General features: G+C 49.5%; 1 protein-coding gene across 2 annotated transcripts in view; it reads right to left on the bottom strand.

Moving 5' to 3' along the window:
- Positions 1 to 14684, bottom strand: part of mroh1 (maestro heat-like repeat family member 1) — a 91891-nt gene that overhangs the window by 70675 nt on the left and 6532 nt on the right. For both annotated transcript variants that reach the window (XM_052015969.1, XM_052015968.1), the window contains exons 2-8: positions 10310 to 10455; positions 7472 to 7603; positions 5989 to 6151; positions 3315 to 3413; positions 2683 to 2834; positions 1549 to 1689; positions 281 to 373 (exon numbers count right to left, since the gene is read on the bottom strand). In XM_052015969.1, coding sequence (XP_051871929.1) covers positions 281 to 373; positions 1549 to 1689; positions 2683 to 2834; positions 3315 to 3413; positions 5989 to 6151; positions 7472 to 7603; positions 10310 to 10455 — 926 coding nt within the window. The remainder of the gene's footprint in view (positions 1 to 280; positions 374 to 1548; positions 1690 to 2682; positions 2835 to 3314; positions 3414 to 5988; positions 6152 to 7471; positions 7604 to 10309; positions 10456 to 14684) is intronic.

The raw sequence follows: 14684 nt of genomic DNA on the forward strand, positions 1-14684 counted from the left end.
GGACTTGTGTCAATCTTTTCCAGGTGACTTCTGTGTCAGAACTGGTCTCAGAGCAACAACACCATCACCAAAGTGCAGGAAGATCAGGCTCACCTCCAGGAGGGATCTCTGTGTTCCTGTGGGATAAGGGCAGCGGGGGATGACGAAGGTGTTGGGGAGGATTTAGTTCTACATTCAGGCCCCTCTCCCAGTGACACGCAGCAGGACAGCAGAGTGTGGTACAAGGCAGGAGATCGATGAGAGCTCTCCCCACAACCCCCCACCCCTCTCCTGCCCTTACCTGGGGGTGCAAGGTGCTGAGCAGGCTGTCGATCTGGGTCTCCAGCACTCGACTGCCCATCTCCACTGCGGAGTCCAGCACATGGCACAGGCTCTGTGGGTCAAACCGGCAGTGTTAGGGATGGAAGGGTCCAACCGTCCGCGCAACCCCCCACCCACACCTTCCCCCCACCACCTCCCCTATCCCCCATCCACACCTTCCCCCCACCACCTCCCCATCCCCCATCCACACCCACACCACCACCCCCCCACCAGTCCACACACCCTCCCGTTCACACCTCCCCCACCTCCACATGCCCCCCCGTTCACACCCCTCCCCACCCCCCCGTTCACACCTCCCCCACATACACCCCCCAGTCCACAGCCCCCTCCCCACCCACACACCCCCCTCCCATCCACATCTTTCCCCCCCACACACACCCCTCCTATCCACACCCTCCACCCCACACACCCCCTCTCAATCACACCTTCCCCTCCCCCCCCCCCACATACCCCCCTGGCTTCATGCCATCACCCCCCCCAATCCATTCCCCACCCCCTATCTCTCTCTCACTCCCCCCACGTGGGTTGGTGAGGTTGAGGGTGCCAGTGCAGGGGCGGCGGGGGAGAGGTTCTGGAGAGGAGTGTTTCTAGAGGGGCGACGGAGTGAGTGGAGCCACTGCCTCCGCGCCCCGGGATCAATCCCGACCTCCGGCACTGTCCGTGTGGCATTTGCACGTTCTCTCTGTGGCCGGGTGGGTTTCCCCCAGACCTCCCACAGCCCAAAGACATGCGGGTCGGTGGGCTAATGGGCTGCTGTAAATTGTTCCTGTGCATGTGGGTGTGCGGTGGAATCTGCGGGGAATGTGGGGAGAACAAAATGGGATCGGGCTGAATAGGTCGGTGATGGTCAGCACAAACTCAGAGGGCCGAAGGGCCTTTTACTGCGCTGTACAACCCCAAGATCATCTGTGTGGGGGCAGAAGGGCTTGGAAAGGAGGTGGAGGGTGGCTGATGAAGGAAGTCTGGTGTGAGTGAGTGGGTGGTCAGTGAGAAGAGAGGGAGTGGAGAGGAGGGGGTGGTGGAGGGAGGGAGAGGGAGCTGGAGGAGGGGTGACCTGGTGTTGGGAGGGGTTGGTGTTTGCAGAGGATGAGGTGGAGGTGGAGGTTAGGAGTGGGTGGGGAGGAGGAGAGGGAGCTGGAGGAGGGGTGACCCAGTGTTAGGATTGGAGAGGATGAGGAGGTGGTGGTCAGGAATGGGTGAGTGGGTTTGGTCCGGTCCAACACTGACCTGAGTGATGTGGAAATGCTCGGAATGCTTCCGGTAGAGGTTGAGGATCCCGGGAATCAGTCTGGGAAGCTGCTCTTCCAGCTTGTCATGAGGCATCAGGTGTGACATCTGACCGACAGCCTCCACCACGCTGGTCCTCAGCTGGAGAGACAAACACACCGGGGTCAGGGAACCATCCCCACCTGTCGATCGGGGTGCAGCCAGCACTGCTGACCACACCTCACTCCCGCGAGTGAATTCTCCACCCCATCAACCCCACTGTGTTCAGTTCTGGTCAGCCTGCTACACGAAAGAACATAGAACACTACAGCACAGTACAGGCCCTTCGGCCCACAATGTTGTGCTGTTATTTTATCCTGCTCTAAGATCTATCTCACCCTTCCCTCACACATAGCCCCCTAAAAGATGCCATTAAGCTGGAAAGAGAGCAGAGGAGATTTACGAGGATGTTGCCGGAGACTGAGTTATGGAGAGAGGTTGAGCAGGTTGAGACTTGATTCATTGGTGCATAGGAGAATGGGTGATCTTATAAATCATGAGGGACATAGCTAGGGCGAATGCACTCTGTTTCCCACAGCTGGGGAATCGAGAACTAGAGGTTTAAGGCAAGAGGGGAGAGATTTAATAGGAGCCTGAGGGGCAACTTTTTCCACCCAGAGGGTGGTCAATATGTGGAACGAGCTTCCAGAGGAAGTGGGTGAGGCAGGTACATTAAAAAATATTTAACGGACACTTGGACAGGTACATGAATAGGAGAGGGATATGGGCCAAACTCCGGCAAATAGGACTGGCCTAGATGGGAATTTTGGTCGGCATGGACCAGTTGGGCCGAAGGGCCTGATCCGTGCTGTGATTCTATAGCATCACAGGGCAGGGACATCACGGACCAGGTACAGAGGGAATCTCTGGTTACAGCACAGGGGGGCGATTCAGCCCATCGAGTCTGTACTAGCTCTATCTATATATCAGCAACCCAGATAGTTCTGCTCCCCCCCCAAAACCCTACACCCCCGCTAATTTAGCACTCATATTCCCTCAAGAGCTGCCTCTGCTCAGAAGAGGCGGCATCACATCGGAAAGCAGAAGAAATTCCAGATCCTGATTCCCAGGCTCCAGCGGACGGCCCCCGCCCACCTTGGGGTCTTTGTTCTGCAGCCAGATGTTGAAGAGGATGTCGTAGGAAGCGTAGATCTCGGCGGAGAAGGCGTCCTTCCTCACCGTCGGGTCTGGGGCCTTGTCCAGATTCGCCAGGTACTCCAGAATACTCTCGCTGAAATGGCCCAGAGCTACAAGGGGGCAAATGAGAGGGCAAAGGGGGGGATTTAGTGGGGCAGTCATCAATAGGGCAAGATTGGGACCAGAAGGGCACACAGAGAGTCTCAACAAACCCTTCTCTAAGACAGCACCTCCTCCTCACCCACCCACCAGACCCTCTACACTGTCCCACCACACACTCCCATGGTCAAACACAGAGTGAAGCTCACTCCTCTCTGTCCCATCACACACTCCCGGGGTCAGACACAGGGTGAAGCTCCCTCTACACCGTCCCATCACACACTCCCGGGGTCAGACACAGAGTGAAGCTCCCTCTACACCGTCCCATCACACACTCCCGGGGTCAGACACAGAGTGAAGCTCCCTCTACACCATCCCATCACACACTCCCGGGGTCAGACACAGAGTGAAGCTCCCTCCACAACGTCCCATCACACACTCCCGGGGTCAGACACAGAGTGAAGCTCCCTCTACACTGTCGCAACACTCACCAATGGTGAAGACCGATTTCATGGAGTCTTGCTTTGCCATTCCCAACATGGGCAGCATGGTTCCCAGGATGGCAGTCAGGAAGGGCACCATGCCGTACACTAGGAAACAAACAGGCAGCAGGTTAGCGCGAGGCTAGATATTTTTGGGGGTGGGGGGTGAGAGAGACGGGAGTCAGTGCACTGACAACAAACAGCTGGAGTTGTCAGTGCACTGACTCCCGTCAGAATAAAAGCAAGCCCAGCAGATGGCTGAATATTGAAGGGGTACTGAGTGAGCAGAGGGAGCAGTCAGAGGCAGGCACAGGTCCCTGGGTGGAGAAGAAAGGCGGCTAATTCATTTTAAAATGACTCCCTAGCTCCATAAACGAGGGGAATGAGATAAGGAAGTTGAAATATTTTTTTTCTTTTACAATATTTTTTATTGATTCCACTTAGAAAATATAAAGTACATGAATCAAAAGGCAAAGTGTTCCAAAATACATTGCATTGTCATACTTGAAATCACAATACTGCATATTGATACAGAAATGATAACTAATTAATATTAATAAATTAATTTTATTATAAAAAAATCTAAACCCACTGCCAAGACCGAAGCTGTTTGGTTAAAAAAAAGACAAAAAAAAGCCCTAAAGACCTAGCAGTATTAGCCAATATCTGTACTTTAAACACCAAATCAATGGTTTTGAAAGTAGTTCAAAAAAGGTCCCCATAATATTTGAAAGTCTAGATTAGATCCAGAAATTGAACAACGGATCTTCTCTAAATTTAAATATGACATAACATCCCGTAGCCATTGAACATGAGTGGGGGGAGTAACTTCCTTCCATTTAAGCGACACAGCCCTCCTGGCTAAAGGAGAAATAAAGGCCAATATGTGTAAGTCGGAAGTCTCCAAAATTAGATCTTTTTCTCCAACAATCCCATATAATGCAGTTAAAAGATTTGCCTTAAAATTTATTTTAAAAAGCACAGAAAAAGTTTGAAATACCTCTATCCAGTATTTTTTTTTAAAGACTCAGACACGTCCAAAACATGTGAATTAAAGAAGCCTCTCATGGCATTTATCACAATAAGGAGATGTATCCAAATAAAAATGCGATAACTTGTCTTTGGACAGGTGAGCTCTATGGACCACTTTAAATTGAAGGAGGGAATGACGGGCCCATAATGATGAAGTATTGACCAATTTAAAAATTTGATTCCAAGTTTCCTCGGAAATTGAAATCTGCAAATCATGTTCCCAAGCATTTTTAATTTTGTCTAAGGGAACCTTATTCATTCCTGATAACCTACCGTAAATCTTAGATATTGAACCATCATAAAAAGGGTTCAAATTAAAAACTGCATCTATTAAGTTCTTATCTGGACTTATAGGGAATTATGTAATTGAGATTGGAGAAAGTCTCTGATTTGCAAATATCGAAAGAAGTGGGTTTTTTGTAAACTGTATTTAATTGACAATTGTTCAAACGTAGCAAAATTTCCTCTTAACAAACAGATCTTGAAAACAAGTAATACCCAATCTATCCCATTCCTTAAAAACTGCGTTAGTCATGGAAGGATTAAAAAAAATAGCAAAAATGGGACTAGACAAAGAAAATCTCGATAAACGATAATATTTTCTAAATTGTAACCAAATCCTCAAAGCATGTTTAACCACCAAATTATCAGTTTGGTAATGATAAAGAAAGTGAAGTGCCAAGTAAAGAGATAATATAAATATTTTTTGTTTTAAAAACAGAATTAGCTTCCAAAGAAACCCATACTGGACAAGCCTCATGATGAATGTAATGTAACCAAAACGTAAGATTTCGTATATTGTCTGCCCAGTAATAGAACCTAAAGCACGGCAAGGCAAAGCCTCCTTTATTTTTAACTTTCTGAAAGTGAACTTTCAGAAGTTCACTTCTGAAGTTCACATCCATAAACATATGGATGTTTATTTTTCCATATGTAGGAAGTTATAATTGAATCAAGAGAATCAAAAAAGGACTTAGACATAAAAACAGGTAAGGCCTGAAATAGATATATAAATTTAGGTAAAATATTCATTTTAATAGAATTAATGCAGCCAATCAATGATATAGAGAGGGGTGACCAATTTAATAAGACCCTTTTCACATAATTCAATAAAGTAAAGAAGTTTTCTTTAAATAAATGTTTATAATTTTCAGTAATTGTTACACCCAAATAGGTAAAATGATCTCTTACAATTTTAAAAGGGAAAAGTTCGCTCTTGTGTAAATTCAGTTTATATCCTAAAAATTGGCTGAAACAGGAAAGTAGAGAAAGCATAGAAGGTAACAAAGTCTCAACATTAGAAATGAAAAGCAGTAAATCATCAGCGTAGACCAAAACTTTGTGGGTAATACCTCCCCTAAAAATACCAGCGACATCTGTAGATTCTCAAAAAGCAATAGCTAAAGGTGGAAGTTTATATTTTTAATTCACAGTTTCAATGCCAGCTGGTGCTCCGGGGCACTGGCCGTTAGAAAGCCTTTGGAGCGGAGGGGAGGGCAGAGAAGGAGGGGAGGGAGGGGGGGCAGAGAAGGAGGGGAGGGAGGGGGGGCAAAGAAGGAGGGGAGGGAGGCTGGCGGCAGATGAGGGGTGGGAAAAGGCAGAGACATTCAGCGTGGTGGTCAATCACCGAACCCCTCACACCCAGCCTTACCGTTGGCGGTGGACAGGTTGCCCAGGGTGTGAACCACAAAGATGTGGGGCAGGACTCCAGGTTGGAACCTCTGCAGGACCTCCTCCATCACCTCATTGATGAACCTGCAGCCCAGGGCCACCAGCAGCTGACTGGCAGAGAGCTGCCACTCGGGCAGGGCTTCCTGAACACAGAGCAGAGATGGCAGGAGACGTTAGCACCCTCACCCCGCCCCCTGCCCGCATCCCTCCCCCTCAGACCCGCCCTCACCCCTCCCCAGAACTAGGGGGGACAGCCTCAAGATTCAGGCGAGCAGATTTAGGACAGAGTTGAGGAGAAACTGCTTGTTCCAGAGTAGTGAATCTGTGGAAGCAGTAGAGGCTACCTCATTAAATACATTTAAGACACAGTGAGATAGATGTTTGCATAGTGGGGGAATTAAGGGTTATGGGGGAAAGGCAGGTAGGTGGATCTGAGTCCACGGCCAGATCAGCCATGATCTTATTGAATGGCAGAGCAGGTTTAACAGGGCAGATGGCCTCCTCCTGCTTCTTATGTTCTTATCTCACCCCTCCCCCTTGCACCCACCTTCACCCTTGACAACAGACAACAAACCACTCGCCCCCCCCCCCCCAAAAACAAAATACCCTCACCCCTCTCCCTGGGCACTGCACCCCTCACATATCCTTCCAAACTCTGGCACGGGACCATTAATGTTCATCAGGTGGGGGTATCCCCATCTCAGCCCTGCCCCTCCCCACGGTCCCACCCACCTGTCCCAGGGCAGAGCCTCACTCCTCCGGCCAGGGTCCTGAGCCCCCGCCCCACCCTCTCCCTGGTGTTCTAGTGACCGGAGTGGGACTCGAACTCCCGACATGCCGACCCCCAGCTCCCCAATGAATGAACCAATCACACAGGAGCTGTTTGGGGGTGGGGGGGTGCTGCAGCAACTGGCCCGACAGTTGGGACAGGGTGGGGTGATAAAGGCCCCAGTCTACCTCTCCTAGTGACTGAGCCCCTACTGGGCGATACAAGGGGACAGGGTGGTGACGTCCCCCACAGTTCAACAGTACAGGTGCCGGTGCCACAGGTGAAGATCGGGAGGTGCCTCACTCCGTCTACACTTCCCACTGCCTCGGGAAAGCAGTCAACAAATCAAGGACCCCTGCCACCCCGGACATTCTCTCTTCTCCCCTCTCCCATCAGGCAGAAGATGCAAAAGCTTGAGAGCAGTACTGCCGGGCTCAAGGACAGCTTCTCTCCCACTGTTATCAGACTCTTGAACAGACCTCTTGTACGCTTAAAGATGAACTCTTGATCTCCCGATCTACCTCATCGTGGCCCTTGCACCTTATCGTCTGCCTGCACTGCACTTTCTCTGTAACTGCGACACTTTATTCTGCATTCTGTTTTCCTTTTTACTACCTCAATGTAGGCAAACAAAAGCATTTCACAGTAACTCAGTACGTGACAATAATAAACCAATGTCAATGGGTGCTCGTACCTTGGATCGGGTCATCTCCTCTGAGGCGAGCGAGATGATCTTCCTGGCCAAGGGCTGGTCCAGTTGGTCAATGGTGTCCTTGACGATGGCTTCCATGCTGTTCAGGATGATGATGCGGTGAAGCTGAACCAGCTGCACACAAAACCAGGCAGCCGTGAGAGAGCAGGAGCTGAGACAGTGGTGGGAGGAGGAGGGTGGGGGGAGCGAGTGAGCGAGTTACAGGGTGTGGGGAGTGGAGGAGGGAAGGGCCCAGTCTAGTTTGTCAATCAGAGTTATACAGCACCAGATTGGCAGAGTAGTGAACAGTGTGGGTGCAAATCCGTGACTCATTGAAAGTGGCTACAGGTAGACAGGGTGGTTAAGAAGGCTTATGGAACGCTTGCTTTCATTAATCAGGATATTGAGTACAGGAGTCAAGAATTTACAATGCACCTCTATAGAACTCTGGTTAGGCCACATTTAGAGTATTGCGTGCAGTTTTGGTCACCTCACTATAGGAAGGATGTCGAGGCATTAGAGAGGGTGCAGAGTAGGTTTACCAGGATGCTGCCTGGATTAGAGGGCATGTGCTGTCAGGAGAGGCTGGGCAAACCTGGCCTCTTTTCTCTGGAGCGGCGGAGGCTGAGGGGTGATCTGTTGGAAGTGTATAAAATTATGAGGGGCATAGATAGGGTGGACAAGCAATATCTTTTTCCCCAGTATTGAGCGATCCAATACCAGAGGGCATGCATTTAAGGTGAGATGGGGTAGGTTCAGAACAGACGTGAGGGGTACCTCTTTTACTGAGAAAGTGGTGGATGCCTGGAATGTGTTGCCTGATAGGGTGGTGGAGGCAAATTCATTGGGGGCTTTTAAGAGGGGCTTGGATGTGCATATGAATGAGAGGAAAATAGAGGGATATGGGTATTCTGTAGGTAGGAGGGATTAACTATGTCGGCACAACATTGTGGGCCGAACGGCCTGTTCTGTGCTGTGCTGTACTGTTCTATGTTCTAGCAAGGAAACAGGCCCTTTGGCCCAAGTCATCCATGCTGACCAAGATACCTACCTGAGCTAGTCCCACTTGCCCACGTTTGGCCCATATCCCTCTAAACCTTTCCTATCCATGTACCTGACCAACTATATTTTAACCGTTATAATTGTACCCGCCTCTACCACTTTCTCATTCCATATACTCACTGCCCTGTGTGTGGAGAAAGTTGCCCCTCAGATTCTCACCAAACTTTTCCCCTCTCACCTTAAACCCATGCCCTCCAGGTTTAGACTCCTGTACCCTGGGAAACGGGACTGTGACCATCCACCTTCTCTCTCTCTCTCCCATTCCCGCTTTCATACAGCACGGAAACAGGCCCTTCAGCCCAACTGATCCATGCTGACCAAGATGCCCATCTACGCCAGTCCCACTTGCCCATGTTTGACCCAAATCTTTCCTGTCCAAGTACCTTTGAAATGTTGTTAATGTACCTGCCTCCACCACTTCCTCTGGCAGCTCGTTCAATATACGGACCACCCTCTGGGTGAAGAGGTCGCCCCTCAGGTCCCCTTTAAATCTCTCCCCTCTCACCTTAAAGCTGTGCCCCCTAGTTTCTGGTTCCCTTTTCCCGGGTGGGGTGGGTTCCCAGTGAGGTAGACCAGGACGGGGCACGGTGAAGTTTAGGGGTCAGGAACCCATGCAATTAGGATGGGGGGAGTGTGCGAGTCGGGGGAGCCCCAAGACATTGAGGTTACGGGGGGAGGTCCCCAATTCCATTTAGCCTTCAGGGAGGGGAGATGGTGAAGGTGGCGATGCTCAGGCCCCATACGAGCTCCATCAGGCCCCATAAGGCAGTGATTGATAGGTTCTAGGTTGGTAAGGGGTTTAGGGTTACGGCAGGTGGGAGAATGGGATTGGATGAAAAATATAAATCCACCACGATTGAATGGCGGAGCAGATTCAATGGGCCGAATGGCCTGATTCTGCTCCTACGTCTTGTGGTCTAATACCTCTTCTGTCTATACCTCTCGCTGCCTTGACTTCTTTTGACTTTGACCTTCTGCACGATGTTACTGTTTTCCTTATCTATGGAAAAGTAAACCGGCCAACGTTCTCTGCTCAAGACCGCAAGAAACTGCAGAGTTGTGGACACAGCTCAGCACATCACGGAAACCAGCCTAGCTCACCAGCGCCTCTATTTCCTCAGGAGGCTAAAGAAATTTGGCATATCCCCTTTGACACTCACCAATTTTTAATCGATGCCCCACAGAAAGCATCCTATCTGGATGCATCACGGCTTGGTACAGCAACTGCTCTGCCCAGAACTGCAAGAAACTGCAGAGAGTTGTGGACACAACAGCCGAGTGCACCACGGACACCAGCCTCCACTCCATGGACTCCGTCTATACCTCTCACTGCCTTGGTGAAGCAGCCGGCATAATCGAAGACCCCACCCACCCGGGTCATTCTCTCTCCTCTCCTTTCCCATCAGGCAGAAGATACAGGACACATATCACCAGACTCAAGGACAGCTTCTATCCCATGGTGGTAAGGCAATTGAATGGTTCCCTTATATGTTCAGATGGACTCTTGACCTCACAATCTACCTTGTTTGACCTTGCACCTTATTGTCTACCTGCACTGCACTACCCTGTAGCTGTGACACTTTACTCTGTATTCTGTTATTGTTTTTACCCTGTACTACCTCAGTGCACTGTGTATTGATCTGCACGAACGGTATGCAAGACAAGTTTTTCACTGTACCTCGGTACAAGTGACAACAATAAACCAATATCAGTTGGTGCCATGTGGTGGATGGGGACGGGTCCCCAAAGCCCCTCCCTCACCCACCCCTCCCCACCTACCTTGCTGTGCTTGCTGAGGTAGTCGTGACAGGCGAGCAGGACCAGGGTAGGGTGCCGGCCCCCCAGCACGCGCAGTGCCTGGGCGATCTCCTGCCGCACCCCCTCATCCTTGTCGAGGGCACCGTCGATCAGGGCCACGGAGAAGGCTGCAGGGGATGAGAGGGCAACGCTGGGTGAGAACAATCAAGTACCCCACCCCCCCTTCCCACATATAACCACCTGCATTTATATAGCAACCACTGCACACCTCAACAAGCAGAGAGTTCCATCGATGGGCTGGTGGATTAACACTTACACAGCAGCTGGGCTCTCGTGGCCTGGGATGTACAGGGGGCAGGCCAGGCTTCAACCAGCAGACGATACAAAAATACAGGAACAGGCCCTCCAGCCCACCATGTCTGTGCCAACCACAATGCCGATTTAAACTGCACATCTGCCTGCATGCCATCTATATCCCTCCGTTCTTTCCCTGTTCGGGTGTCCAAATGCTGCTTAAATGTGAGGTGGTACACTTTGGAAGGACAAACTCCAAGGCAGAGTAGAAAGTTAATGGCAGGATACTGGGCAGTGTAGAGGAGCAGAGGGATCTGGGGGTTCATATCCACAGATCACTGAAAGTTGCCTCACAGGTGGATAGGGTAGTTAAGAAAGCCTATGGGATGTTAGCTTTCATAAGTCAAGGGATCGAGTTTAAGAGCCACAAGGTAATGATGCAGCTTTACAAAACTCTGGTCAGACCACACTGAGTACTGTTTCCAGTTCTGGTCGCCTCATTATAGGAAGGATGTGGAAGCGTTGGAAAGGGTGCAGAGGAGATTTACCAGGATGTTGCCTGGTTTAGAGAGTATGCATTATGAGGAGAGACTAAGGGAGCTCGGGCTTTACTCTTTGGAGAGGAGGAGGATGAGGGGAGACATGATAGAGGTGTACAAAATATTGAGAGGAATAGAGTGGACAGCCAGCGCCTATTTCCCAGGGCACCAATGCTCAATACAAGAGGGCATGTCTTTAAAGTAATGGATGGGAATTTCAAGGGAGATATCAGAGGGAGGATTTTTTACCCAGAGAGTGGTTGGGGCATGGAATGCGCTGCCTGGGGCGGTGGTGGAGGCAGGTACATTGGTCAAATTCAAGAGATTGCTAGATAAGCATATGGAGGAATTTAAAACAGAGGGATATGTGGGAGGAAGGGGTTAGATAGTCTTGGGTGAGGTTTTAAGGTCGGCACAACATTGTGGGCCGAAGGGCCTATATTGTACTGTACTGTTCCATGTTCTATGTCACTATCACCAGGATGCTGCCTGGATTAGAGGGCATGAGCTATAAGGAGAGGTTGGACAAACTTAGGTTGCTTTCTCTGGAGCGTCGGGAGGCTGAGGGGAGATCTGGTAGAGGTTTATAAAATTACGAGCGGCATGGATAGGGTAGACAGTCGGAATCTTTCTCCCCAGGGTCAAAATGTCCAATACTAGAGGACATGCATTTAAGGTGAAAGGGGGAAAGTTTAAGGGAGATGTGTGGGGCAAGTAGAGTGGTGGGTGCCCGAAATGGGCTGCCAGGGGTGGTGGTGGAGGCAGATATGACAGTCGTGTTTCAGAGGCATTTAGACAGACAGATGAATATGCAGGGAATGGAAGGATGTGGATCATGTGCAGGCAGAAGAGATTTAGCTTAATTTGGTATCATGTTCAGCACAGATGTTGTGGGCCGAAGGGCCTGTTCCTGTGCCGTCCTGTTCTACCTCTCCTGACAGCATATTCCAAGCATCCAGCATCTGTGTAAAGACAAAACTTGCTTCTCAAATCTCCTTTAAGCTTTCCCCATCTCACCTTAAATCCGACTTTATGCAAATTCTCCCACAAATGTTTAGAGCATTTTCAACGCAGGAAAGTTAGTTATAGAAATGCCAACATCTTCAGGAGTTGTGAAATAAGGGTAGGAAGTAACTGATTCAAAAAACAGCCAGTCTTTTTCAAAAAAAAAGCTTACATATAACCTCCCGCAGTAATGAAACAGGCACCTGATGTCTTTAAGACCACAGCTGCCAGTTCACAGCGGGAGGCCGCTTCAGAGATTTGCTTTGGAAACTGACAAGACAATCTTTTCTACTGACATTAGTAAAATACTTTATCAATGTTACATCCTTTGATACTTTAAGGCCATTGAAACCAGCCAGTGGATGTGAGACATCTGATTCTGTCCCATTGTAACTACACGGGGGTAGACAATAAACTTTCAGATTAATCGACCCTCATTGAAACAGTTCGTCTCTGACTTCCAGATAAAACGGTTCACAGACAGCCCTTAGGAACGGAAGCCTTACACAACACACGCACTTCAGATCGAGACCCTGCATCAGGACTGAGGGTGAAACTGTATACAATACTCCTACATAATAAAAAGCCCTACATAATTAGAGCAAGACGTTTTTATTCCTGTAGGGCATTGAACAATTCTGTTGAGTTTTACCAGAGGGTGGTGAGAATATGGAACGAGCTACCAGAGATAAGATAAGATCTTCATTAGTCACATGTACATCGAAACACAGTGAAATGCATTTTTTGCCTAGTGATTTTGGGGGGGGGGGGGGGGGGGGGGGGGGGGGGGGGGGGGGGGGGGGGGGGGATTCCGGCGCCAACACAGCAGCATGCACCAACACAGCATGCCCACAACTTCCTAACCTGCACGTCTTTGGAATGTGGGAGGAAACCGGAGCACCCGGAGGAAACCGATGCAGACACGGGGAGAAGATACAAACTCCTTACAGACAGTGGCCGGATTTGAACCCGGGTCGCTGGCGCTGTAAAGCATAACGCTAACCACTATGCTACCAGAGGAAGTGGTAGCGGTGGGTATAATTACAATGTTTAAAAAACACTTGGACAGGCACATGGACAGGGAAGATTTAGAGGGATATGGGCCAAACACAGGAAAATGGAACTAGCTTAGGTGGGAATCTGGGCCAGTTGGGCCAACGGGCCTGTTTCCATGCTGTGTGACTCTAAAGGCCAATGCACCATTTGCCTTCCCAACTGCTGCACCTGCAACATTAGCTTCGGGGACTTATGTACAAAACACCAAAGTCCTTTGAATATTAAAACTTCCCAACCTCTATTTTTAAAAGTATACTGTAGTTACTTCCCCCAAATTCTTCCCACACTTCCCTCCAGTTTCTGTGTGCAAGCTGCTGGTTACAGATTAACCTACCGTTCTAAATATAGACTCACAGAGTCATTCAAACAGCACGGAAACAGGTCCTTCAGCTTTCTGGATCCACACTGATAACCAACCTCCCGTCTACACTGATCCCGTGACACTCTCCCCATACTCTCGTCAACCACCCGCAGAATCAGGTTTATTATCACTGACATATGCGGTGAAATGTGTTGTTTTGCAGCAGCAGTACAGTGCAAGACAAAAATTAATATAAAAATAAATAGTGCAAAAGAGGAATAACAAGGTAGTGTTCATGGGTTCACGAACCGTTCAGAAATCTGATGGCGGAGGGGAAGAAGCTGTTCCTGAATCAGTGTGGGTCTTCAGGCTCCTGTACCTCCTCCCTGATGGTAGTAACGAGAAGAGGGCATGTCCCGGGTAGTGAGGGTCCTCAGTGATGGACGCTGCCTTCTTGAGGCGCTGCCTCTTGAAGACGTCCTCGATGGTGGGGAGGGTTGTGCCCGTGATGGAGCAACTGGGAGCAATTTACAGCAGCCAATTTACCCACCAATCAGCACGTCCTTGGAATGTGGGAGGAAACCAGAGCAACCAGGGGAAACCCATGTGGTCACAGGGAGAGTGCTATAGGAAGGATGTGTTCATGCTGTAGAAAAGATTCACGAGGAAGTTGCTGGGACTGGAGGGCTGCAGGACAGAGTGGGGCTTATTTCCCAGGAGCAAAGGAGGCTGAGGGGCGACCTTATAGAGGTTTATAAAATCATGAGGGGCACAGATAGGGTGGATGGTCACAGTCTTTTCCCCAGGGTAGAGGAGTCTCAAACTAGAGGGCATGGGTTTAAGGTGAGAGGGGAGAGATTTAAAGGGGCAAGTTATTCCCCTTTATATGGAACGAGCTGCCAGAGGAAGTGGTAGAGGCAGGTACAATTACTATGTTTAAGAGACATTTATAAAGGTACACACATAAGAAAGGTTTAGAGAGATATGGGCCAAACACAGGCAAATGGGACTAGGTCAGATAGACATCTTGTTCAGCATTTACGAGTTGGCTGAAGGGCCTGTTTCTGTGCTTTATGGACCTTATGTATGTATGACGCTAAATACCAATCTATACTAACCCCATCTACCAGCCCTTCGTCTGTAGCCTTCTATGCCTTGACTAGTTGATACTTCAATGCTTTAAGGAGCGAGTGGGTGGGGT

This window comes from Pristis pectinata, chromosome 5 (genome assembly GCF_009764475.1).
Source record: "Pristis pectinata isolate sPriPec2 chromosome 5, sPriPec2.1.pri, whole genome shotgun sequence".
Classification (NCBI taxonomy): domain Eukaryota; kingdom Metazoa; phylum Chordata; class Chondrichthyes; order Rhinopristiformes; family Pristidae; genus Pristis; species Pristis pectinata.